General features: G+C 44.7%; 2 protein-coding genes across 8 annotated transcripts in view; one reads left to right on the top strand and one right to left on the bottom strand.

The window, feature by feature from the left end:
* The window catches only part of ATP11B (ATPase phospholipid transporting 11B (putative)), an 80,252-nt gene extending 73,889 nt beyond the window's left edge, over positions 1–6,363 (top strand). For 5 of the 7 annotated variants that reach the window (XR_014547951.1, XR_014547952.1, XR_014547953.1 and 2 more), the window contains one exon: positions 593–6,363. Coding sequence is in view for 2 of the 7 variants with exons in the window: in XM_083613140.1 (XP_083469266.1) it covers positions 593–674 (82 nt within the window). In the remaining 5 variants the exon portion in view is untranslated. The remainder of the gene's footprint in view (positions 1–592) is intronic. The other 2 variants (XM_083613143.1, XM_083613142.1) reach the window with 1 other exon arrangement.
* Positions 6,364–8,174: 1,811 nt separating this feature from the next.
* Positions 8,175–25,131, bottom strand: DCUN1D1 (defective in cullin neddylation 1 domain containing 1). Its single transcript, XM_083613570.1, is given in 9 exon segments — positions 8,175–12,297; positions 13,812–13,908; positions 14,578–14,660; positions 15,765–15,895; positions 16,907–17,075; positions 17,903–18,119; positions 24,962–24,983; positions 24,985–25,037; positions 25,039–25,131. Coding segments are annotated over 9 exon segments (930 nt in total). The 5' UTR covers positions 25,117–25,131; the 3' UTR covers positions 8,175–12,217.
* Positions 25,132–25,416: the final 285 nt, after the last annotated feature.

Here is a 25,416-nt window from a genome sequence, read left to right as displayed (position 1 = left end):
TATGTTGACTTGCAATTCTCCTTGGCCCCATCAAGCGTGGCCAATTGTCAGGGATGGTGGATATTGTTCTGGGGGGCCATAGGTTAGCCACCTCTAGTGCATGATAAGCAGCAATTCCCCTGTAGAGAATCCTCCACATGAGTTGGGTCCCGAATCATGGCCACTACATGAAAACAAGCCCCATATGTGTAAAGGGGCATAATTGTTTACATAGTTATGAGCTAGTAATAGGGGTGCTTCTAACATGAAGCTTTTTCTCCATTTTTCTGGGGAATGTTCTGCATCTCTGTTGATCACATCCAAAATGTTACAAAGCCCAGATTTGAAACCCAGGGCCCTTCCAGATGATGCCCATGATCATCCCTGGTCATTGGCCATGCTGGCTGGAGCTCATGGGAGATGGGAGTCCAGCAACTTCTGGAAGGCCTCCCTGTTTTTAAACTATTCACACCAGAGGGGGAAACATAGACCCTTGGCTCGCTTCCGTTTGCTTTTATTTTTTTAATCCTTTTAAAATCCCCCTCCCCATTTTTTTTCCAAACAGAAATTCACATTTCCAGTCAGCAAAACTTCTTTCTTATTGTTACTTTAGATCATGGAGCTCTACGGAACCCTTCTATACCAACGACCGAAGCATCTTGACGTTGTCCACCATGGACTCAATCATATGTTGAGACTTTTCTCAGTGTCTTTTGGAAATCCCTAAGTTTGCTAGCTTACAAACAGATTCAGTAGCTACCACTGGTTTAGCAAATCTGCTACCCACCCCCAATTTTTTCAAAAAGTATTTTTGTCCTGGAATGTCTCTTATTTCCCCCAAAAAAATTGTTGCAGAAGATTTAAGGAGATTTTCCTCTGGGTTCCATTCCAAACATCCTGGGTGGAATAGTTTGTATTTCATTTGAATGTCGCTGGAAAGCAGTTATGGGTTGTCCTACTATAAGAATATTGATTTTGAAGGTTCCAGATTATCATTTGCAACGAACCATGTTGAAAATGCCATTTAATGGAGCTGAAGCCTATTGGCATTCTTCAGATGGATACTCTTGGTTTTCCATGATCGAGTCAATCAACAACAATATGTTGGAATTACTTTAAAAGGAAAGATGTGGTTTGATTTGCTGCCCAGAGATCCGTAATCTTAAGAAGATAATCAAGATAGGACGTTGCTAGCACTATTAATGTGGTAGCTCCAACCTCTCCACAAATTGAGAACTCAATATTTGTCATACCCTTGTTAGACTACCTGGAAGTTTTGAACATGGAAAATCACAGCAAAGTGTTGTTGAATGAATAATCGTTTTGTTCCCCAGGCATGCATGATCAGGGGGCTGCTTTTTTGTACACATCCCCCCCCCCACATATATTTATTTAGTAATATTATCCTCTTAATAGGAGAGCACTTTTAAGCAGTTAATTATTCTCCCGGTTTTTGCAGGGACTGCAGACTTAGTGGCAGCCCTTTTATGAATCCCGTATCATCTCTGTGCCGGAGTTCACATTTCAAAATGCCACCCCTGTGCAAATTGCTCGCATGTCCACTGCAGTTTCCTTTTTGAGCCAAGCAGGTCATGAGCAACACTGAGAAGAGCATCATCCTCCTGGTGGTGGGGGGAAAAAAACAATGCGTAAAATGAGGCCATTGTGTTTCGCTTCCGTATCGGGGCTCAACTGCATTGAGTGCGATGAGCTCATGACACCCTTCATCTTTTGCCAGGCACCAGTGGGGTTGCCGCTCTCACCAGCCACGTGCCCCTATAAATGTCCACTTTGGAAGTGTCATTCCTTTCCCCACCACGCTGCTTTTGAAGGCAGCCTTAACTAACTGCGTCGGCGGCTGCTTCCAAAAATGCAGCAAGCCTCAAAGAACCCCGTTCCGTGTTTGGATCTCATTGCGTTGACCTCTGGGTTGGGTCCTCTGCTTGCAGATACTGTCATTTCTAGGAATGTCTGCAAGTGTTTTTTGCCACAAGTTCATGTTTTCCTTAGAAAGGAGGGGTATTCAATAGACGCCAGCAGCACTCTGGCACAGCTCCCGTGCATTTCAGTTTAGATGCGCAAAGGAAGTCAGGCGTTCCCGGTGGATGACACCCCTTATGCTGTTTGCATAAGTGATTTTGTCTCCATTTTTTCTCCTTATTCAGTCCATTTTGTCAGTGACATAAACCACTAATTCATACATTCTGTTGCCCTCCTGGTTTTTCATTTCATCTTCTCATTTCATCTTTGCAGGCAAAAGGTTAGAAAAGGCATCAGGCTTGACAAATAATCCAGCTCCAAGCATTTATTGTATAACTTAAGTTACTTTAAAAAAAAAAAGAGTGTTTGAAGAGTTAGATTTTTAAATACTTTTGTCCACAGTTGCGCAATTTGAAGAGTGATTGACTTCATTTTTTCAAAACTTCCCATTTCTCCCTCCTCTCTCTCTCCTCCCCTCCTCAGTGTATGTAAGGGCGCAGAAGAAGCATGTATTTAAACAAATTCAGGAAGAGTATAAGAGTCCATCTGTCCAAGCCCAGGTATAATTTTCTTTCTGAGGGGAAAAAGCAAAGTCAGAGAAGATTTATTTCATTGTACCATTTGTTTTGTGCATGATAAACAGGACCTGGGGCAAATGGAAGCAGAGCTAATATATTTTGTATTGGACCACAGATGCTTTTATAATTTTATCTTTTTTTAAAAAAAAAATAATGTTTGTGCATTTTGGTTTCTTGGTCTGATTAGTTCTAGGTTCAGCCATAGGCCGAACAAAATGAATCAAGTGTGAAATTCATGAATTATAACATATTTGTACCTGTTAAGACCAGCCAGGAAAAGTAGAGTGGGCCCATTTTCCTGCTTTACTGATTTTAGGTAAGGGGTAAGTTCTGTTAAGTCTCTCTAGTTCACAGAATACACACAAAGAAACCTAGTGTCAAATTAGCGTTGCGTATTGCCGATCCCCTGGAAGAATCTGAACTGCAAAATCCCAGTTCAGCAGTCAAATGTTCATACAAGATTCCCAGTCCGAAACCCTGCGAAGAGGCATGATGTACCGACAGGGCCGTCTTCATTCATATCACTGTGGAAGCCTTCACCACGGTAGGAACTCTGCAAAAACGTTGGCAACGGAGAACTGCATCTGCATTAAACCCTTGACTTTGCTCCTTAGGATTTCTAGATGGGGCCTCTGGAGGTACTCAAGTGACTCAGAAAGCCATCTCTCTTACAGAGTGTGACATTGTGCATATAGCCTCATGCTGTCTGGCGCAGTCCTGCGCAGAACAAGCCAACATGGATTGTCCTCCACCTTCCTGGCAGCTCTGTGTGTTGCTTCAAGTTGGCCAAGTCCATTCTTTCTTCCAACCCCAGTCTGCACATGGCCAGGTTTGTGGCATCCCCATTCATAGTGGGGTGTGCCTTTTCTAAATGCCACACATTGATAGTGGAGCATGTTCCCTGCTCTCCACATTGGTGTTGGTGTGGGAGTGGTTCTGGGAAGGGTTTTGCGGCTGTCTTTTTGCGACTTGGATCTGTTGTATTTTGGCATTGCTGACAAGCTTTCTGCTGCTGCCCCAAATGTTACCCTCAACAGAAAATATTGGGATGTATCTGGCTCAACAGGGACAGAAGAGAATCCTCCTCTCACAGTAACCTTTGACAATTGGGCCTTGTTTATCATGGCGTAAGGAACGTCCAGCTCCCTCGAGCCCTATACAAAATGGCCAGTGGTCTGGAATGATGGTGGTTGTAGTCCACTAACATGGGGCAGGCCATGAGTTCTTCACCCATGGCTTGGAGAGTATAATGTGGAGAGGAGACTTAAATGCCCATGGAAATCAGAAGGTGTTTAGGCCCCCTTGTTTAGAACCAGTTCAGACTTTACAGATTTTTCCACAAAAGGGGACTTGGCCATCCTCAGAAGTTCAGCTGCTGGGAGAAAGAAACTCCTAATGACAACAGACAAGAAATAAGCTTGGGACTCAGGGACTCAGTGGTCAGGCATCTCCTACATGCAGCTCTATTTGCAATACCTTGGGGGTATCTGCAGAGCCCCAAGGAGTCTACTTATTTCCAAATACTATAGAGTTTTGTCTGCTTAAAACATGCTATGCATATTTAAGGATGTTTGGAGATTTGCGGGAGTTGGCATCGTACCAAAAACACTCCCTGCAAAGTCCCGTTGCCTTCAGTGGGCCTGCACAGCCTCTGCCCATGTAAAGTTTCACCGGTATCGCCCTGTGTGAAGCTGCATTTTGTAGTGCTAAACATTGCTCAGCCATTGAAAGAAGGTAAGGTAAAGGTAAAGGTACCCCTGCCCGTACGGGCCAGTCTTGCCAGACTCTAGGGTTGCGCGCTCATCTCACTCTATAGGCCGGGAGCCAGCGCTGTCCGCAGACACTTCCGGGTCACGTGGCCAGCGTGACAAGCTGCATCTGGCGAGCCAGCGCAGCACACGGAACGCCGTTTACCTTCCCGCTGGTAAGCGGTCCCTATTTATCTACTTGCACCCGGGGGTGCTTTCGAACTGCTAGGTTGGCAGGCGCTGGGACCGAACGACGGGAGCGGGGATTCGAACCGCCGACCATGCGATCGGCAAGTCCTAGGCGCTGAGGTTTTACCCACAGCGCCACCTGCGTCCCTGAAAGAAGGTAGTCTGAAACATTCTTTTGACCTCCCCCCCCCCCAAAGTTTTTAAGGCTGAATAGAATCTCTCTTTAAAATTTAATGTTCCAAATTTGATTGCTTTGTAAACTTCACTTTCCAAGTGTATCTAACATGCAATCAGTAGAACATTTGTATATTGAAATCTCTATATATACCATGCAGGAATGACTTAAATGCCCAATAGGAAAAGCTGGGGGAAAGCAGCCAGGAGCTGGAGTTTAGGTAGTTCAAGTGTAGAGACCTTGTTTTGAACGCAGAAGGTTCCAAGTTTAGGCCCTGGCGTCAACTGGCTTTGAAACACTTTGGACTGAACCCCGAAGAGCTGCCAACCAGTGTAGACTACTGAGCTAGATGGGCTAGGGAGTTGATGTTTAGTGGCTTCCTGTAACACATACCCATTGTCATAAGGAAACCTGCTGTGGCTCCGCTCCCTAAAATCCCAGGGATTGCAATTGGGTGCAGGTACTACACATTTGCCAACACTGGCAGAACTTCCAGGGTTCCCCAGGGATAAGGAATGCAAACCCAAACATCTGGAGTGTAGACTGGCTTGAGAGAGAAGGAGGGACGTTTGTGTTAAACCCGGGCCCCACATTGAGAAATATGGCTAACGCTGGACCCTGGAAATGTTGAAGGACTGACTACAAGTAGAGCCTATGTGCTTATTATGGAGCAATGCCAACAATAATTTGGTGGCGGACACAACTATGGCCATCTTTATCCTTTTTGCCATGTGTCATGTAAACGCGTTGAACCTCTGTAACAGTTGATGGACAGTAGAATGATAAGTGACTGAGAAGGGTCCAGAGACATATTAGGAAGTATGTAGGCTGTGCTTTCCTTCACTTGGCGTCCTCTTGTTGAAGTACCACATGTGGTGGCCGGCGGGCACCAAGTTGGAGAAAAATCACTGCAAAGGGATGGTTGATCATGCTCAAACCTGCTGTCTCTTAACTCCACTGTGCGTGGTGGACTTTTGTAGCAGAGTGAACTTGGATAGGATTGTGTTGTAATTCGGCCTCACTAAAATCAATGGGGGGCAGGTAAAGCACAGCTCATAATCTCCGTCTTGGGGCAGAATTTAGGTTTCAATGAGATCCAGTGCGACAGATAGTGCTTGTTGTGTGTGTACTCACCATTTTCAACAAGAATTGCCATTTCAGAGAAAGCCTATTTTATTACTTAGCTGCAGGATTAAATATTTACTGACTTGTGTTTTTTTTTTAAGAAGCTGGGAAATACTTTATTTTTAAAACGAGGGTGGTTTCAGGTATGAGACATTATTCTTACTATGCCAAAGACTGCGCTTCATCAAACATGCTTGATTCAAGGTCCTGCAAATTGGTCCTCCTTCATGAAGAAACAGCGAGCCCTCTTGATTCTCAGTTGTGGACAAGCCTGGTGGGGTGCACTGCTCTCAGGGTTTGAAAAGGCCCCTGCATGGTGCCGTTGGAAGGAGCACCGAATGCAGCCCCACCTTAGCTGTTTGAAACTGTGCAAGAGGGACATTAAAGCAGCATTGCCTGTTGGGAACCAGAGCAATAATAGGTACCAAGTAATCTTGACCCCGGGCACTGTGGCCACCTCTACCATCGTTTTTAGATCCTCTGTGGAAACAGAGTTTAATATAGCGTGCTGACCGTACTGCTATGTCAATAGGTTGTTCTACAAAAGTTTATGGAAATTATATTTATTGAATAAATCTTTTGACTTTTATGCCACTTGTCTTGTCTTCACTGCTTAAGAATGGGTGCTTAAGGATTCGAGGTGAGGAATTGCATGTTTTGGTGCATTCTGCAAATCGTTTGTGCACAGGTAGAGAAAGGAAAAAGGTTTGCAGCTCAGCAACTCTGCTATCCACCTGCCATTTTTTTTTAAAAAAAGCAAGGAGTTAAAATAGAAGATGGCAGCTTTTTCCAGTGTTTTGTGTGTTTCATTGCGCTTCCACAGTAGGGATGAGGCTTCAGTAGCCTCCCACTTGAATCCAAGGGCCCTTCAAACTTTTTTATTCTAAACCTGGAGGGCCACAGCTCCCCATCGTTACTCTGCATATTTTAACGCATTGGTTTAGATTCTTGTTTAGTCCCATTAAAAGGGCTGCAATATTTGCAAGCTTTCTTTAGGATGCACCATAATAGCAGCTAGTGTTAACACGCACTCATTCACCCATTGAACAATGATCCATTATCTCTTGTTTGTTACCCTACACTGTCGGGTCTACAATTAAAATAACAAGCTAAAAAAACCTAAACCTGTTATACAGTGCTTTATATTTACACGAATAATCCACCACAGCAAATAGCCATGGCTTATGTTGTGCTTTTCATCGAAGAAGAAAAATAGGGCCAGTTCACACCAGCCTGCCTGCCCAAATCAGAAATTGCTATACAACCACAAAGGCAGCTGCAGGTGTAGCAAGCATTGCAAATGATGCTCTTGAATTACTCAGTTTGGACTCCTGAGCACCCGCCGTTACGCTGCACTAGGAAGAGATTGAGGTGACCTCTTGGGATACTCAAGCGCAGGGATAAAAACCTTCGTTTCCTCCAAGGGAAGCTCTTGGGCCAAGTGCTGGGGGCTGGCACACAAAGCTGGCAGCGGGCAAGGCCCTGCAATGCAGTCTCCATTTCCCCCTTCCTTGCCATCCACATGAAATTAGGCTGGGGGGGGTGTTCTAAATATCTAGTGAATGGAGAGTTGGCTCACAAGCACCTAAGCATCAATATACAGTGGTGCCTCGCAAGACGAAATTAATTCGTTCTGCGAGTTTCTTCATCTTGCAAATTTTTCGTCTTGCGAAGCATGGAACTGCACCTCTTCAAGCAGTGCGCCCGGTTTTAAGAAAAAGGAAACAAATTCGCAAGACGTTTTCGTCTTGCGAAGCAAGCCCATAGGGAAATTCGTCTTGCGAAGCAACTCTAAAAACGAAAAACTCTTTCGTCTTGTGAGTTTTTCGTCTTACGAGGCATTCGTCTTGCGAGGTACCACTGTAGTAATCGCAAATTGGGGGAAGCCAAGAAATTGAAACTTTGTGTACCGTACTTTGAAGCTGCTGATTTTGTAACATTACACTGCTGATAAAAGGTTTTTTCCCCAGATGAGATCTGGACCTCAATTCTTCACTAGATTCCAGCGAGGACAACATGTGTAAAGAATCTTAACAACTCCTACAAGTGTTTATTCAGAGGTATGGAGTTTGGTGCATAGGGTGGCAACCTTACCTCCACATCAATTCTAGGTGTACACCCAAAATATCATAAATATAAATGCATGTAGCACATAGGTACATTCATTAAGAAGCCATGTAGAGTTTACACTCGTGGCACAATTGAGGGCAAAATCGAGATCTGCCTCTGTGCAAGGTGTAAAACGTTCCTAAGTTAACCTGCTCCTCTTGCTCAAGAGAGCCCTCTGGAAATTCCCATCACATCTTGAAAACAAGACCCGTAAGAAAAGTTACCTTAAAGCTTTTAAAGCTATATGAATCGTCTTTTAACTTATTCAAATGGATTTTCATCAGAGAACAGTTTTAAGAAATAAGTTACTTTATTTAACAGGTTGTTCAAGAGACAAATGCTGTAGCTTTTGGACCAACCACATTAAACATGGAGGTTCCTCAGTCTCTCTCCCCCACCCGCCCCAAGTAATCTCAAAGCAATGTGCCACAGCTGGGAATAAAAACCCCTCCACTGTGCAACCAGAAAGTCGTGGCGTGTCATGGCAAACAGGAGGCTGTTAGCAAGGTTCTGCTTTCTCATTCCTTGCCATGAGTTGCTTTTGCTTTAAAAAACTTTTTTAGAATGCATGAAGTTTGGGATTGTTTTTTTAAACAAAATAATTCATGAGAAAGGTTCACCATGACAACTGGGCCGGAACTTTATTGCCTCTGGTCTGTCGGAGGGATTTTTCTAGGTAGTTACAATTTAACTTACAGATTCTGATCACGTGACTGAAATAAAAGCCTTGATTCCCAAATATTTTCATGTAGCAAGGTATTTCTAATTCTACATATTGGTGTGTATATATATATATATAAAAAGATCAAATACGAGGGTTTGAATTTTGTTTAAGCGTTCACTTTTTCTAATATTTGGCAAAACAAAGTGATTTGTGAAGGGGAAGATTACTGCCAAGTTGAAGAGTGGGTTGATTTTATGAATACTATCAACCCAAAAAGGTTCACAACTTTTAATTTTTTTAAAAAAAAAATCAACACACACATACAAATGGGCATAAAGTTTGGGCATTTTTCAGTCTCTCGAAGAGCTGGGCATTTACATTCAGAAGCAAGCCAACAATAAGCCAAACATCTCTTGCCACTGGACACAATCCAACCAAGCGCCGATTTGATAGCACACTTCCCACTGAAAAGAAAATTTGACCAGTTTGTGCCTGTTGAACTGAACACTCTTCTTAAAATTCAGAGAGGCGATCACACAAATAACCTTCGTTTCTCTGCTACTTAAGACAGCAATGCTTTATGTAATGCAGTTTTATAATTACACAGTAATTATAAATTGTGTAGTACCAAACTGATGGCAAAATCCATTTTGTTGAAAAGGCCTCAACATTGCAAAAGGAATTATCTTTAAAAAGAAACAAAAAACAGCACAGCATTTATGCCCCAACCTTCTCCACAGGGACAGAGTTAAGTACATCTCATTTGGAAAAAAAAAGAACACCAAAACACAAAAAAATACACAGCATACATACATCAATGACTCATTCTGAAAAAACTGTACCCAAATTTTCTTAAGACCGAAAACAGCACACACACCTTGTAGTTTTCATAATTCAAGTCTCCACTGATATTTACACGAGAGAGAGAAAAGAAACAATGCAAGCAGTAAAGCAATATATTTGACTTTGCAAACTCTGGCTTCTGAAGAAGGGATTCCCAATTTTTATCTAATGCTTTTCTTAAATTAACACAAGACTGAGCTTTACCAAAAGGGCACAGCTGGGGAAAAGGGAAGCCCCTTTCTCACAACTTCATACAGGTTTTAAAAAAGATAAAGCAATTTAATACTCAAGTATTTTCCCTAAAATTATTTAGCATGTGCCTAAGTGTTTTCTTTCTTTCTAATTTTATGGATAAATGAGACAGGACACAATATGCCAAGCCTGAACTTTTCCTTTTTTAAAGATTAGAAAAGGACTTCTAATATCGGATGGGAAAACAACTCATGTTTCTTCTGCGAAATGATTTCCAGAAAACAGCTTAGTATCGCTCATGAAGTTACATGACATTATAGCCAGAAGGCGTTTCAAGTGCTGCTTTTGCCATGTAAAAACACAAGGACTAAAGCCGTGGGTCAAAAGGAAAAGCCAGACTCTGTGAACTGGACACAAGTGTAGAAGCAGATGAAGTGCAGTGGAGCCCAGTTCAGATGCAAAAGTTTCCCCGTTGCTTAGGCACTGGGGAAGACTGGGAGATCCCAGGGGTTCCCACTAACTCTCTCCCATTCCAGATCTCTCCCCATTCCTTTTATTAACCATGTTTAGTGTGGCACTTGAACCAAGATCAATACTGTAGTCAACTTTAACCAAGGTATGCAAACTAGCTCCTTCACTTAAGTTTCAAACTCTATCTTAAAAGCATTGGGGAGATGGGATTGCTACACATGGCTAAAAGGGAAGAGGGGTTCATGAGCCCAAAGCGCACTCCCAGTTTCTCCACCATGGTTAAGCAAAACATTTCTTTCGCCTGACCCAGCCAAAGTTAAGCACCACTAAAGAGTCAACGATACACTTAAGACTCTCCCACTAATAGTGCTTAACCCATTTGGCCGGATTATGCTAGTTATACTATGTACTTGCTTGGGAAAGATAAACTTGTGAACCCAACAAGTCTGGAGCTCACACAAAGGCTTCACTTAAGCAGGAGAGCTCTTGTCCTAGCAATAATCTCGCGCAGGGATTTCTGTGGCCACGATTGCAAAAATGAATTGAGGCGTTCCTGCTTGCTCAAGGTGTCTATGTGCTAGAGCCTGGCAGAACTTTTGCTCGGAGTACGGATCCCTCTGTTTTGACAACCACAGCGATTTGCAGTTAATATGGTAAGTTGCCTGTCACCAATGAAGGACGTGGACCATAATGTCAGTACCGCTAACATCATAAAAATTTTGTATTAATGGCTCAAACCATCAAGTATAGAAGAAAATGCATATCACACTCATTGTTATACCCACAATCAAAAACCTCTGTTGGCCCTAATCAAGGATTCTATGTATTGTGTAGCAAACATTATAAATTCAGTACTGTATTCAAGTTTTAACATTTCAGTAGAAGTTAATGGGGGCGGGAAAGATTTCCTGGACAAAGAGATGCTACAAAAAAATTTATTGGGTAACTAAGAGCAGTTGTGAGCAACTTATCACCCACATTCTAGGATGAATCCTGCTGGTCTTTCTATCGGAAAACTCGACCCCACTCTTGGAAGTTAGAAATAACATGACCCATGATACTTTGCCCCAAGGATTGAGGGGTAATACTAAATGCCCCAATTCCCTGAAGAAGGTGGACACCCCTGCCGCCCTGGAATGGCGTCATCCAAGTTAGCTGCAAGACAGTCTACTGAGGGCGTGGTGGTGGAGAGGGTATCACTAATTTAGGTGGGCACAGGTATTCCAGGCCCTGCCTCTTTCTCTCTGCATGCATGGCATTGCAAAGAATCGCGGTGGTCAAGGCTGGAGTGCTGGCAGACAAGGGAAGTCACCGAGTGTTGGCAGGGGGGGACAGCAAGAAGCAAGAGGCAGAGACTTAGCAAGATTCACATGGCCCAGCTACTGAGGATTGGGGCCCTAAAGGATGGTTCACCTTTCAACATTAGGCACCCAGTGTTTCCGACTAGATTATTAAAATATGGATACTGTTGAGCGCCGTATCTGTCCTGCGTTTCAGCAGCGTTCACTGTTAGACACAACAGAACTTCAGTCAATCACCTACATAGCTGGATAGCCCGATATTGGTGGGCAGAAAAGCCCAGACCTTTTGCCAGGGTACTTTTGACATTTGCTTTAGAACAAAGCAAAGAAACCCCTTGCCACTCACATAGACAATAGCTGTGAACGGACCGTACGGAACCAGATCCAACGAATCACTCTTTTAGGATATTCTCGGCAAAGTCTTTGCAGCTAGCCCAAAGGTGTGCTACTTGAAGCTTTTCTGAAACAGATTGCGATGCTGATCTGTGAAATTATTACGCCAAAAGATTTTGCTTGTGCCTTTAGGAGGAACAAGAAATTAAAAAAAAAATCCAAAAAGCATTTTAAGATTTATGGAAAGGATTAGGGTGCTTCATTTTTTTAAAAAGAAAAAGAATGATATCCACAATGCTGGAGTTTTCAAATGGGCAAGGCTGGTCCAGGCTAGATGAGAAGCCCAAACCACCCATCGTCTGATATGGTCCAAAGTAGATCCTTAAAGGTTTGACTCAACCCCCAGCCTTTATTTCTTGAGGATTGGTCTTCAGTCCTGTTCAGTCAGTCAGCAGAAATTGACTGTGCAATTTTCCCCCATGTTGTTTATTTTGTACAGACTATGTACATTCTAGAAGGTTCATTTAGCACTACACTGTCGTACTTTTTATTCCAGCAATTTGAGGGCGTGCAAATTCCACAAAGTCGTCAATAAGAACAGGCCATGCCCCTGGAAGAAAAGAGACAGAGGGGTGGAATTATTAAGCTTGCAGAATGCCTTATCTGAAGAGTTGGGGACTATAATTTGCCCCCCTAGCTGTTACAAGAAAATGTCACCAGAAAATATTTAGCATTTTATGTGTTCCAAGCTCTTCACATGCATTGTTACCTCAGAACAGCCTTTCAATTTTGGCCAGTATTTTTATTTTCATCATTTAATAATAATTTAAAAATCTTAAAATTTTTAATCCTGGGACAGCCACTCTTTGGACACAAACTTTTTAAAAAGTGAGAGCAGTTAGACAGAAAACTTTATACAAGGTTCTATAAGATGGACTGCTAAGTTTTTTTCTTGGATATGCTAATTTTGGGATTTTTTTATACAATTTAAAAAAGAAAAGATTAGCATTCACAGAGCCACACACAGCACCCTGCTGCAGAAGGAGATCTTTGGATCAAGCAATGGGCCAGCAGGGTTATATTAAAAAAGCTTCGAAACACGGGCAGAGTGCCTTTCGCTCCCCACCGAGCAAGTGCAGCCCTACCCCTAGCCAGTACAAAAGAGAAATTTACAAGGCTTGCTCCCCCCTTGTTTTCTGCACTCCTCTTTATAGAGATGCTCCAAGCCTCTGTATCTGATCCTTGAGAGTCTCCCTGGACCACCACCCATTGTGCTACTTCGCTCCTTTCATGGGGTGTTACTCCTGGCTGGATTGTGTTCTGAAAATGCCTCGTTTGTCTGGCCGGAGGGGAGAGCATGTGCAGGAGCTTGCCCACTATATGAAGGTACAGTTCACCTTCATTGTTCCATCTGTATCTACATCTGGTCCCACCCACTACTGCCAAGTGGCCCCTGGAAGGAAGGTGGCTAAGAAAGAAAGGCAGCCCTCAAACTGAACAAGATCCCCCACCCCTGCTGTACACAGCTAAGAACTGTCTTTCACCCCGCCATCTTGGTTTTTCTCTCATGCAGAAACAGGCAGCTCCTTGTTCGCACCCAAGGGACGTGAAGAGAGCAAGTCTGGGGAGCTGAACAGGACACTCAAGGGCAGGCAGAAAGGGAAGTCACACATGGTTGCAAGTTCAGCCAATCAGACATGGAGGTGCGGCAGATTCAGTGGCGCGGGGGCCAGCCTGGCAACCCAACTGAGCAGCGTAAGAGGAGAAGCAACTCAATAGTGGAAACAGCAGCAGGTGTTCCTTGCTGTGGAGAGGCTGGCTTGCCAGAATTAGATTCGTGGTCACTATGAGGATGGCAATGACTAGAATTCTTCGAGTCCTGGATTGAGCTTGGTATATGCAAGAAATGAGCGGCTTTATTTTCCCAGAAACTGTTTTAATACCCACTGTGCCCCTTATGATATCAGGGATTTCCAACAAATTGAAAATTATAGGAGGGGAAGCCAAGAGGAAAATACGGAAGGTCCAGGGCAAAAGCAGGATCACTTGGGGAGAGAAGCTTCTTGGGGACAGAGCACTCCACACAGGCCAAAGTGCCCCAAGAGGAACAAATAGCAACTTTACCTTCCTCGTCATAATTCGACATATCATCTGCGATCATCGCGCTGAAGTCTAGAAGAAGGTTCCAAGTGTCCTTTGGTATAGATCTTTTATGATGTTCCTGTTTTGAGGGAAATCAGAGTGTGAAAAGCATTAGCTACACATGACAACCCTGGAAGGGCCAGAGGAAAGGCTTTGTCTAATGCAAGAGCGTGCAGAATGTCCCAGCTTCAAGCTCCAGCTGAGAGGCCCTTAGGACTGGCTATGAATCCTGTTCATAGGGAGCTACTGCCAATAAGAACAGACTGGGCTAGTGGCTCAAGATACAAAACCTGCAGCACCACTGCATGTTCACATATGACCTGTGAAGTCAAACACAGCCCACCAACCAGGCCCGTTTTTGCAGCAAAGCCAGTCAGGCGCCTTACACAGCTGCAAGTCCCACAGGCTTTAGAACCATGGTGGGTCGGGGGGGGGGGACCCCAAAATAATTCTGTAAGAGATATCCAAAATAATCATTTCTTTAAAGAATGCCATTTGGGATTTCTGCTTTTGGTTGTCATCCCAACACCCTTTTTCTTCAAGTTTTAAAATCAAACAAGGTTTTGGGGCACGGAAAGCTGCCGGTTATCTACAGTGTGGATTTGGGTGGTGGGCCACTAGCTGCTGACCAATGCCACGTGCGGCAAAGATTGTTGATCTGGGTCCCGTAGGGAAGAGTCAGGCTGCAGAACCTCCCAGAACTGGGCACTTAGTCATTACTAATGAGGCAACCCATACTTGCGCTTACCAATAAAAATTTGTTCCACAAGTCTAGGAATTTAAACCGTCCATGAAGTACTAAATTCCAGTAGGCGATGGCCATTTCTAAGTCTGCAACATTAAAGAAAACGGGTAATTAAATAAGTAATTGAGGCTTTCCCCCTTCCCACTTGTCCAGACACACCTGTTCGGGAATTGCACAGTAAAAGTGAGGGTTGCAAAGAACACTCTCTTAGTACAGTAACACTTAAGAGTGTTTTGGGATCTTGGGCTGGGGAATGAGTGATTCTCCAGATGTGGTTGGGCTCCAATTCCTGTTTGTCCCAGCCAGCCTGGTCAATGGTCAGGGATGATGGAAGTTGTAGTCCAGCCACATCTGGAAGGCCCAAGGCTTCCCAGTCATGATCCTGGGTATCCGCCCTTTCCTCAGGATATTAAAGGCAGCGTGCAGGCAGGAGTTTGCCCATGTTCAATGCGGCATCACCTTCTCCCTCCCTCCCCCTGGACAGCTTTGCACGCTGTGACAAAGATTGCTTCCTAAACTATAAAGGGTAAAGGGACCCCTGACCATTAGGTCCAGTCGTGACCGACTCTGGGGTTGTGGCGCTCATCGCGCTTTATTGGCCGAGGGAGCCAACATACAGCTTCCGGGTCATGTGGCCAGCATGACAAAGCCGCTTCTGGCGAACCAGAGCAGCGCACGGAAACGCCGTTTACCTTCCCGCCAGAGCAGTACCTATTTATCTACTTGCACTTTGACGTGCTTTCGAACTGCTAGGTTGGCAGGAGCAGGGACCGAGCAACGGGAGCTCACCCCGTCACGGGGATTCGAACCGCCGACCTTCTGATCGGCAAGTCCTAGGCTCTGTGGTTTAACCCACAGTGCCACCTGCGTCCCTCCTAAACTATACCAAGTTTCAAATACAGCTTATTTGTTATAATTCTTACAATTCCCTGTCAATTGAAAATGCTTTTGGAAAAGAGAACTTAGAAACACTACTAAACGCACCAAACTTATCGGCAGTCCTCCAGTGTGCAAGCATGCCAACGTATCAGGACACTTTTCCAAGAAGATACATTTGCTTAGGGAAGCTTACTGGAGTAATCTCAATGTGTAAACACCACTTTGGAGGCAAGGGGTGTTTCCTCTCATCACATTCAGCTGTAGCCCAATAATGGACCCTGACTTGTACAAGGAAATATTGGCATACATACCTAAACCTTTTTGTCCCGGATTCTTTGCGAAGTTGAAGGTAAACTGATAAAAATCCTTAAATCTTCCTGGCTCTTTCAATTCTTGTTCCATTTTTGGAAGCTGGGCCTTTAGTTTTTCTATGCTGTCACATCTGTTGTTGGGTTTATTGGTTTGGTTTAAAAAACAAACAAACACAAAAGTTTATCTGTGCATTAGTTTAGGATCATGTTCTAAATACTTTGTAAAATGGCATTACTAAATAGTTGCTTTAACAAAAAAAAGTAATGTCACATATATATAGTCTGATCATTCCTGAATCTCTCTTTTCTCTTAAGCGGTGCTGAAAATACATTATCACCAACACATTTGCTGAACTTTCCTGGGAGGCAGAGGCTGAGGCCACCTCTCCAAGAAATACAAGACACCCCCTTTGGGCACCAGCTCCTCTTCTGTTCAAATCTATGAATACGATTACAGCGGCAAACACCATCAAAGAAGAATCAAGCAAAATACCACAGCTGGGAAGGGGCAACATTTGAAAACAGGCTGTTTAATCTCAACAATCTGGCAGATGGTGAGTTGTTCTTGTGAACAGAGACAAGGTCTCAAAGAAATGCATTATCAGGAGCGCAAAGAATGCCATGCTCAAATACACCATCTGTGCTCCCTCATACCTCAATCGAACCTTGCATCGGCATGCTTATTGGCCTTTAGAAGACAAAACACTGAGCAAATGTATGTATCAGATAGTTTGAATGCCTTGTAGCTGAAGATTTGCATGGAGCATTTTGTTTTAAATTTCAGCATATGGCCCAGACCTATATTTTTACTGAGTTGAAAGTAGCAGTATGTATGATTTCCTAGGAGCTTCGTGGGGACTGAGGGAGCTGCCAGGAGCCCTTTGCATGGCATTGAAAGGAGCCCAGAGATGCCACTGCAAAACTGCACCTGAGGCTGGCAATGGGAAATCAAGTGTGTGTGTGAAATAAATTGGGTTCATTCATAGAGACACAAATACATAATACACATTCCTCCACCAGATAAGAGTTTGAATGGCTCTTCCTGAGTTACGTAAGATTCTGCTTCAGGCATGGAAGTACAAACCTTTCGTTGCACAGAATAGCATGGCCCGCCTACTTTCATAGAGTTGTTGAGCACTTACCCTAGTTCTGTCATCCCATCCATGAATTCCGTTTTTAAAAATTCACATTGCGTCGCAGCTCTGAACTTCCAGGCAATGATCAATACACTAATACTGGCAGGGTCAAGTGCAAGGTCATCACAAAACTGCTGTATGCCATCTATGCCAATTTTATTCTCATCTTGAGGATCTTGGAGTATAAGAGGGAAACAAAATAAAATGAATGGAAGTCTCTGTCTTTTTGAAATGATTTGTAATAAAAGGTATGGCAGCCGAGCACTTGTTCAAGAACCTGCTTCCTAAGGCCATTAAATGCTGTCGGCTGCTACATAGCATTCACTTTTATGCACTGTTTTAAGTGTGTTCCCTCTGCAAACCTCATCTTACCTGCAATCACAATTGCATTGGAAGGTGGGTCACTTATTCCCATTTAAAGAAAGAGAGCATGACTCAACCCAGTGTGCTCCCCGAAGGACTGGATTTTACCTCTGTGAGGAGGAGTTAAAATGCAGTCCAGGACAAAAGATTCTAGGGAGAAGGAAAAGGAAGGCTTTCCTGTGTCTCAGGGTTGATGAGATGGCTTGACAAATGATTGTCTAGGAGGATGAGAAAAAACCAGGCAACCCAGATGCTCTGCCAGTAAGTCTAGCAGCATGACGGCAAGAATGAGCATCTGTGTAGCAATCAGAAGGAAGACCCATGTCCAGATCTACTTTCAGCCATGACACTCACCTCTCAGTCTAACCCACCTCACATGGTTGTTGCAAGGATACAATGTGGGATGGTGGGGGAATGTTTCCCACCCTGAACTGCCTAGAGGAAGGGTGGGATAAAAATGTCATAAATAAAGGGTAGCCTTTGTTGTAATGCTTACAGGGCACTGCGTTCTTGGTCTGTTCTGGCCACAGCTGAAACTCAAGTTTCTGGCCTGGATTCCAAATGGAATCTATTGCCAGCAAAATGATGCATTTAACACATCTTTTTGAAAAGGAAAAGAAAAAACTGCCCTACACTTACCTTTATATCTATTATATAGCTGTTCTAACTTCTTTCTGTCCAATGATCCTTTAACATTTTCTCGTATATACAGTTCAGGATTTTGGAAAAAGTTATCTGTTGCAACATCTAGCTTCCAGTCATTCTGAGACAGGCAATTCACTGCGGTCTTTTCGCTGGACTGTGTGAAGATCATAAACTGCCGAACTTTATCTTTCTGTGATGACTTCAGCTTGTTCTAGGAAAGTATCAGAAAACACAAGAACAGTGAGATCTCCCGTGTGCTTACCTGAGGAGGAATATCCAACTTCAACCTGTAGCTCAAAAGGGCCACTTTCCTCAAGTGAATGGTACCTGATAGAGAATTAAGGTGGACATACAGAAAGCCTACCTGTGGTGTTGCTCAACTCCTTCTAATTAAGAATTTAATTCCAAGCTCAATGGTGCCCCAAGCAGCTCACAAGTTCAACAAACAAGCTATGCAACAGAATCAAGGATAAAACATTGTGTGATGGCTCTCCTTTCTACTTGAGACAACCAGCAACTTGGCTCATGGATGTGTCCCGCTCTTTTGTGATAGGGAGGATGTAGCAGCCACAGAAACACTCATGGCAGATCCTCTAAACCAGTGGTTTTCAACCTGTGGGTCTCCTGATGTTGTTGGACTACAGCTCCCATCATCCCTGACCACTGGTCATGCTGGCTAGGAATGAGAGTTGTAGTCTGACAACATCAGGGGACCCACAGGTTGAGAACCAAGGCTCTAAATGTTCCACAGAAAGCACATTACAGGGCTTAGGAGGGGACAACAGCTGTGACACAAAGAGACACACAAGCATCCAAATATGTCAGTTTCCAGGAGAGCAGTTAGAAGGGAAACCTGCCCAACAGGTTTCAGCACTACGCAGACACTACTGGCAGGTTTCATATAAACTGTTCTCACACCAAATCCCCCAAACTACTGGCTGAACTTGGGGAAGAAGTGTTGTATAAGAGCTATGTGAGGTTGCAACGAAAATGCAAAAATGCAGGAGCATGCAGGAAGCGTATTCGTATGTCCCTTTAGATCACAGCCTATACCTTCCCTGAAGCCTTATTGCTAACAGCCTGGCACAGTCTTCAGTATTGCAAATTGTTGGTGTATTTGCTCCATTATCACACAACAATTAATTTGGCTTCCTGACTAATGGAGATTCATAGCCAGTAAACAAAGCCATACGGTAGCATCATCTGATGGAGAAACTACACCAAACAGTCACATGATAAAGCAAGTGGTTTCAGACATTACGACTGTGATAAGAATCCACATCTATCTATGGTTACCTATTTCCCCCTGGCTTAAGAAGGCAAGTGTAAAAGCCACAAATGGTACAAGCAGAATATAGCTTCACTGAATTCCTATTCATGTCTCTCAACTTATACAAGGAAAGATGCTATATTACAAGTTTATTTATAGGCATTCCTATTTTAATTGCTTCTATCTTGTATTGTTTATTTGAATAGATTCTCCCTTGTTTTTTTAAAAATAAATATTCAAGGTGGCTAACAAGACAAACATGCATACAACAAAGAGCATTACAATTTAAACCGAAAAGAGCAGTGAGAAGCAGTAAAGGAGATCATCTGCATAGCTGTCAACTTTTCCCTTTTCTTGCGAGGAATCATATTCGGAATAAGGGAATTTCCCTTAAAAAAGGGAAACGTTGACAGCTATGAATTTGTCAAATACATGGAAGAATAAAAACCACCTTCTTGACTTGTCCCCTGGAAAACAGCAAATTTGCTGCCACCTTGACACCTCAGAGATGGGACACCACCACATGGGGGGGGAATACCTTAGCCCAGATCCCCACCCACCAAATCTCAACAGGCACTCAGGGGTACTCAGAACAGAACCTACGGAAAAGATCTCAAAGTTTGTACAACTACGCACACAAAAAGTACCCAAACACATGAAAGCAAATACCGGTGGGGGGGGGGGGAGCTGTTGCTTGAGAAACTAAAGCCCACCTTAGCCTATTTTGCATTTTTATCTTGTGAACCGCCCTGATATCTATGGATGAAGGGCAGTATACAAGTATAATAAACAAACAAACTAGCTTTGCATCCCAGCCACAGCAAATTTAAACAAAGGAAGTTGAAAAATACAATTCCATAATTCTGTCTACACAAATTTAAAAAATGGCAGGCTGTTTACTTTTTCCCTTTGGCAAACACGTGATAAGATAAACGAGCACCACCTACTTGCTGGCTGTTCAGTGAGGCTGGGAACTCAGCCCTCAACAATGGGCATAAGGCACCTTAGCACAGCTTTAAGGAAGTGACATTTTGGCTTGCTACCTCAACACACTTAAGGAAACTTCTTGGAGTGGAACTACATATAACAGGTGTGTTGCTGTTAAAAAAAGAAGAAGAAAAGAAGAAAGAAAGAAAGAAAGAAAGAAAGAAAACCACCCTGTTAAAGTCTCTCCACTCCACTCCCCACAAAGTGTTCATCAGCACTTAGCCATGTTGTGATGTCACTGTATTGTGTATTTCCCCGTCCCTGTCATTTAAGGGGTGGAGCGCAGGCAGAGAAATGTGTTGCATGCCGACATTATGATGTGGCAGGTTACAAGGGAGAAAGGACAGTGCCGTTTTGAACAGCAACTCCACGTCGCTCAGCACTTCAGTACCTGTGAACCACTTTCAATGGGGCTACATTTCTTTAAATATCAGTGAACAATCACAAAACGCAGTATCATGAGCAGGTGTTGAGGACAACAGAGCAGTAATCATCGCCCCCATACTGCGACCAAACTGCTGTTGCTGATGAGCCTATATGGCACTGGGCCGATGCCAGAATGAACTTTTAAGCTCTCTGGTTTTCTTACAACGCTCTGGGAGGCTCTCGCAAGATCTCCAACAGCCCCACAAGATCTTGCAAAAGCCTACCAGAGAGTGGGAGTTTTAAAGCTCTCTGCCTTGCTTGAGGGCGAAGACCATTTGGCACACTGGCTCTAGAAAGTAAGACTGTTCATGCGCTTTTATGTCTATTCACCAACCCCAGAACATAACCTCTGTGCAAAAGGAGTTCCCCAATTTGGGGGCTGCTACAAAGAAAGACACGGGTGGCGCTATGGGTTAAACCACAGAGCCTAGGACTTGCTGATCAGAAGGTCGGCGGTTCGAATCCCCGTGTCGGGTGAGCTCCCGTTGCTCTGTCCCTGCTCCTGCCAACCTAGCAGTTCAAAAGCACATCAAAGTGCAAGTAGATAAATAGGTACCGCTCCAGCGGGAAGGTAAACGGCGTTTCCGTGCGCTGCTCTGGTTCGCCAGAAGCGGCTTAGTCATGCTGGCCACATGACCCAGAAGCTGCACGCCGGCTCCCTCGGCCAATAAAGTGAGATGAGCGCTGCAACCCCAGAGTCGGTCACGACTGGACCTAATGGTCAGGGGTCCCTTTACAAAGAAAGTCCTTCTCCGGGCTGCCATTCCTCTCAATCCTGAGGGACGTGAAACTACCAATAAAAGCCCCTCTGGATGAAGACAGTGTGTGTGTGTGTGTGTGTGTGTGTGTGTGTGTGTGTATTCTCATTCATATATCTGGGGCCTAATTCACACACTGGCAACCAGTGCAGCTGTTTTAAAATAGGGTTTATATGACATCTAAGAGGAACCCTGGCCAGTAATCTGGTTGCCGCATTTTGAAGCAGCTAAAGTTTCTAAATTGTTTTCAAGGGCTGTCTGAAGTATTGCAACAGTATAATCCAGAGGTTACCAGAAGGTGCAATACAGTGGCCAAGTCATCTCTATCCATGAGGGGCAAAACAGTCAGAGTTGGAAAAAGGCACATCTGAGCCTCCAGTGACAGTGCTGGATCCAGGAACACCCCGAAGCTACAGATCTGCACCTTTCAGATGACTGCAATCCCATCAAAAATAGGCCGTCTTCTCATCTTCCACACTCAAGAACTCAGAACGCATAACAGCACCTCTATTTTTTCAAGATTCAGCTTCAATTTACTGGCCCACATTTACTGAAAAACACCAACTTATGATAGCAAGAACAAACTTGGAACCTAATTATATATCCAAACATGTCAAGTCCAGATGACATATCCAATCATTTTCTAGTTCTTTAGCCCAACTATTTATAGAGAGAGGAAGGTGTCCCACACCTCTTGAGACACTTATTACAGTATAAATATGCCTTGCCACAGCTTATATTTAGACTGGATAAGTGCTCCATTGTGTTAGTCTCCTCACAGGAAGTTGGGTGTTGATTTGTGCAAAGGCAATAAATTAGTTTTAAGGAGAAAACATCCTGGGTGTGTGTGCTGTGAGGCCAAAGTTAAATGCACTCAAAACACCTTGAGTAGTTCAGGAGCCTCTGTACACTCACTGTATTTCCTGAAGAATCTTGCATGATGTTTTCCTGAAGCCTGTGCAATGTGGCAGAGGAAGCCAATAGTTAGAAGTTCTCAAACCGCTTAACAGGCTAAAGTACCTGAAAGAACCTCAAAAACCCACTAATCAACTAAATTTATGTAAACTAAATTACCATGGCTACAATTTTCAAGTGACTTACTATGGAACAATCCCATTAACTTGAATAAATTCTGTAAAATAATTCTGTAAAATAATTTTACCTAGAAAATCATTTTTTAAAATCTATTCCTCTTCTGCTTGCCTTTTAGTAAGGATTTCTAATGGGGGGAAAATGATATGGAAACTGAAGCCTTTCAGCATGACGTTTAAAATCTAGCCTAAAAGGTAAATACGGATGACTGCACCTTACAACCCTCTTCTAACAAACGTATCTGAAGCTACCCTGTGATCCTCCGATGAACGGCAGTATATAAATTTAATAAATAATAGCAGCAGCAACAACAACCTGGAAGTAAGGGCTTCCAATCTAAATGAGACAGACTCCTAAAGTGTGCATATGATTGTTGTCTTAAAATGCTTTCCCCACGAAAGCAGAAGGGATTACATCCGAATAAATATGGGTGATATGGTTTCCTTGCCTCATAAGCAAGAAAAAATTTGTGACACAGAGAAACATAAATGAAACATGCATTCACAAGCAGTCCTTTGGCATTTTAAAGACTAACAAATTTCTATGGTCTTAAGCTTTTGTGAACTGGATCTCATTTCAACAGATGCATAAAAGATTACTCAGCAGTTACCTGAGATTATTCCTCAGATATATATAGTATATAGTATGTATCCAATGTTATCCTTCTGTTCATGGAAAGCTTTTTGATTCAGTAAAGCTTTCTGTAAATGAAAGAGGGAAGAAGGCATTTTTGGGTGGGGAACCCCCGGGCCTTCCCTGTGCTGCCTATGCACACCCTACTCCCCTAAATAGCATGAACACTGGCACAGGGGGACTGCAAAGAACAGAAGAACAGCATGGGATGCAATCATTCACACTCTCACACACACAGAGTGAGGTCAAAAAGTCATGATATCCAAGTGGCAGCATAGCAACAGGTTTGCAAACTGTTCACAACAGCAGTCAGTGGTGGTACTATTCAATATCTTTCTAGGTGCACTATGCTAATTTAACATCTGGAATGGGAAGAAAAGCTGTAGTCCAGTCAAGCTTAAATCAACCTGAACCGAATTTGCTCATAAACTGTAGTGCAGCAATTTCAAACCGGAGCCTCACTTTGGAGTCTTCTGTTGAAATGTGGCGATTTTGAGGTGAGCAATAGATTCTCTCCCACTACCTTCTGAACACTTCCATTTTTCAGTATCGTTTTTCCTTCTGTCTCTATTTTCCCCTTTTTTTGGCATCTACCTGTTTCTTTTACGTGAGTAACGAAAAGGCATTAATGAGAGGTGATGGCACATTCACATCGCAGGATGAGCAAGCAAGCAACCAAGCCCCTAAGGGGAATTACTGGCACTAGGTCCTGCAATAGCACCACCTGACACAATACAGGAGCAGAGTTGGCATCTGGGTTCATAGCAGGGCTCAGCCCCTTTGTCTGAGCCTCTATCAGGCGGCCAGTTGTTGCAAGTGAGCAACCGCTGGGTTATGGAGCTGTCCATTGGCAAAATAGGCCTTTCCATAGGTCATTTATGTCACTCTGAAGCAGTTTTTGGCTGGGGGCCGCAGAGGGCAACATGCACATTTCCTCCACTTTCTCTTCCAGGTCCTGTCCTGTAGTGAGCGGCCACTCCTGGGCACCAGCCTCATGACGTGCTGCAGATTTAACAATGCCTGCCACAAGGCAGAGCTGGAGGACAAAGTGCCAGGATGCCACCCCTACTGCCAGTTAAGGACAACCACCATGCAGCTGCTGCTGCTGCCCACGGACGCTTTCGCAGGGTTTAAAACTGTCTTTTGAGGTGCCACGAGGCACTTGGGGGAGCTTCTGCTGAAACCAGGCTAACCCCAGCTAACCCTCTCTGGAGTACCCGCCTGCTTGCATGCACACGTGCACACACACCGCAACAAAAGAGGGGTCTGCACAAAACGCAACTGCAAGCAGAGATAGGTGCAGCATGCAAAGAGAGAGAGGGGGGGAGAGATGCTTCCCCCAGGTTGGAGAGAGATAGAGGGAAAAGGAAAAAGAAAAAAACGAAACAAGGAAGAGGAGGCCCAGGCACCCAAGATCAAGCAGCACCCAAATGCCCAGGGGGTTTTTCTCCCCCTACCAGTCACCCCACCAGTCCTCCAAGGTGTTTTTTTTTTGGGGGGGGGGAGGAGAGAAAAATAACCCTAAACCTCCCTGACACATCATATACAGAAACCCCTGAAGCCCAGCCACACGCAAACCCTTTGGAGCCCCTCCATACACCCCCAAATCCCCCCACTTCAGCTCCCTGAGGGGGGTGGGAAGTGGATTTCCACACAAGGGCCGACCCCAGCCCCTATATCTCAAAGGCCCCCCCCCTCTCAGCATAGGCGGCTTGTGGGAAGTGGGTGAGGGCCGGGCTGCTTCTCACCGGCGCCGAGGCCGCCCCCCAACCCCTGCACCCCCGACTCTCTCTCTCTCCCCCCCCCACCCCCGACTAGGCCCCGCGTTGCCAGGCGATGGCGGCGCTTCCTCCCTCCGCCCGCTCTCCCTCGCTCCCGGGGCCTCACCATGGTGGGGGCTGCGCGCGGGCCTCTCTCCCCTCCCGGGCCGGCTGAGGCGGACACTGAGGAGGCGGGAGGAGGGTCGGTGGCGGCGGCGGCGGCGGCGGCGGCTCCCGGGGCTCCTCCTCGCGGGCCCTGCCTTCCGCCGCCGACCCGCTCATGCGCACTGCGGCGGGGCCGCCCCGGGCCGAGACCGACCGGTGTGAGGAGAGCGAGAACGGCGCCCGCCGGCCGGCCGGGGATCCGGCGAGGCGAGGCGCGATGGGGGGGATAGGCCGTGGGGGCTTCTTCTCCTCACGCGCGAGGAAGCCTCTGAGGCGCCTCTGAGGGAGGCTCTTTTGGGGGGGGGCAAGAAATCATGACACCCCCCACACACATACATTTAGGGGAGAAGCGGCCTGAAATAAGATGGGCGGAGATTGGGGTCTCCCGGGGTGACAGCGAGAGCTCAGTGGGGTGAC

Source organism: Podarcis filfolensis (genome assembly GCF_964270895.1).
Source record: "Podarcis filfolensis genome assembly, chromosome: 5".
In the NCBI taxonomy this organism is placed as follows: Eukaryota; Metazoa; Chordata; class Lepidosauria; order Squamata; family Lacertidae; genus Podarcis; species Podarcis filfolensis.
The sequence above is the reverse complement of the archived record's forward strand: the minus strand, read 5'-3'. Positions and strand labels throughout refer to the sequence as shown.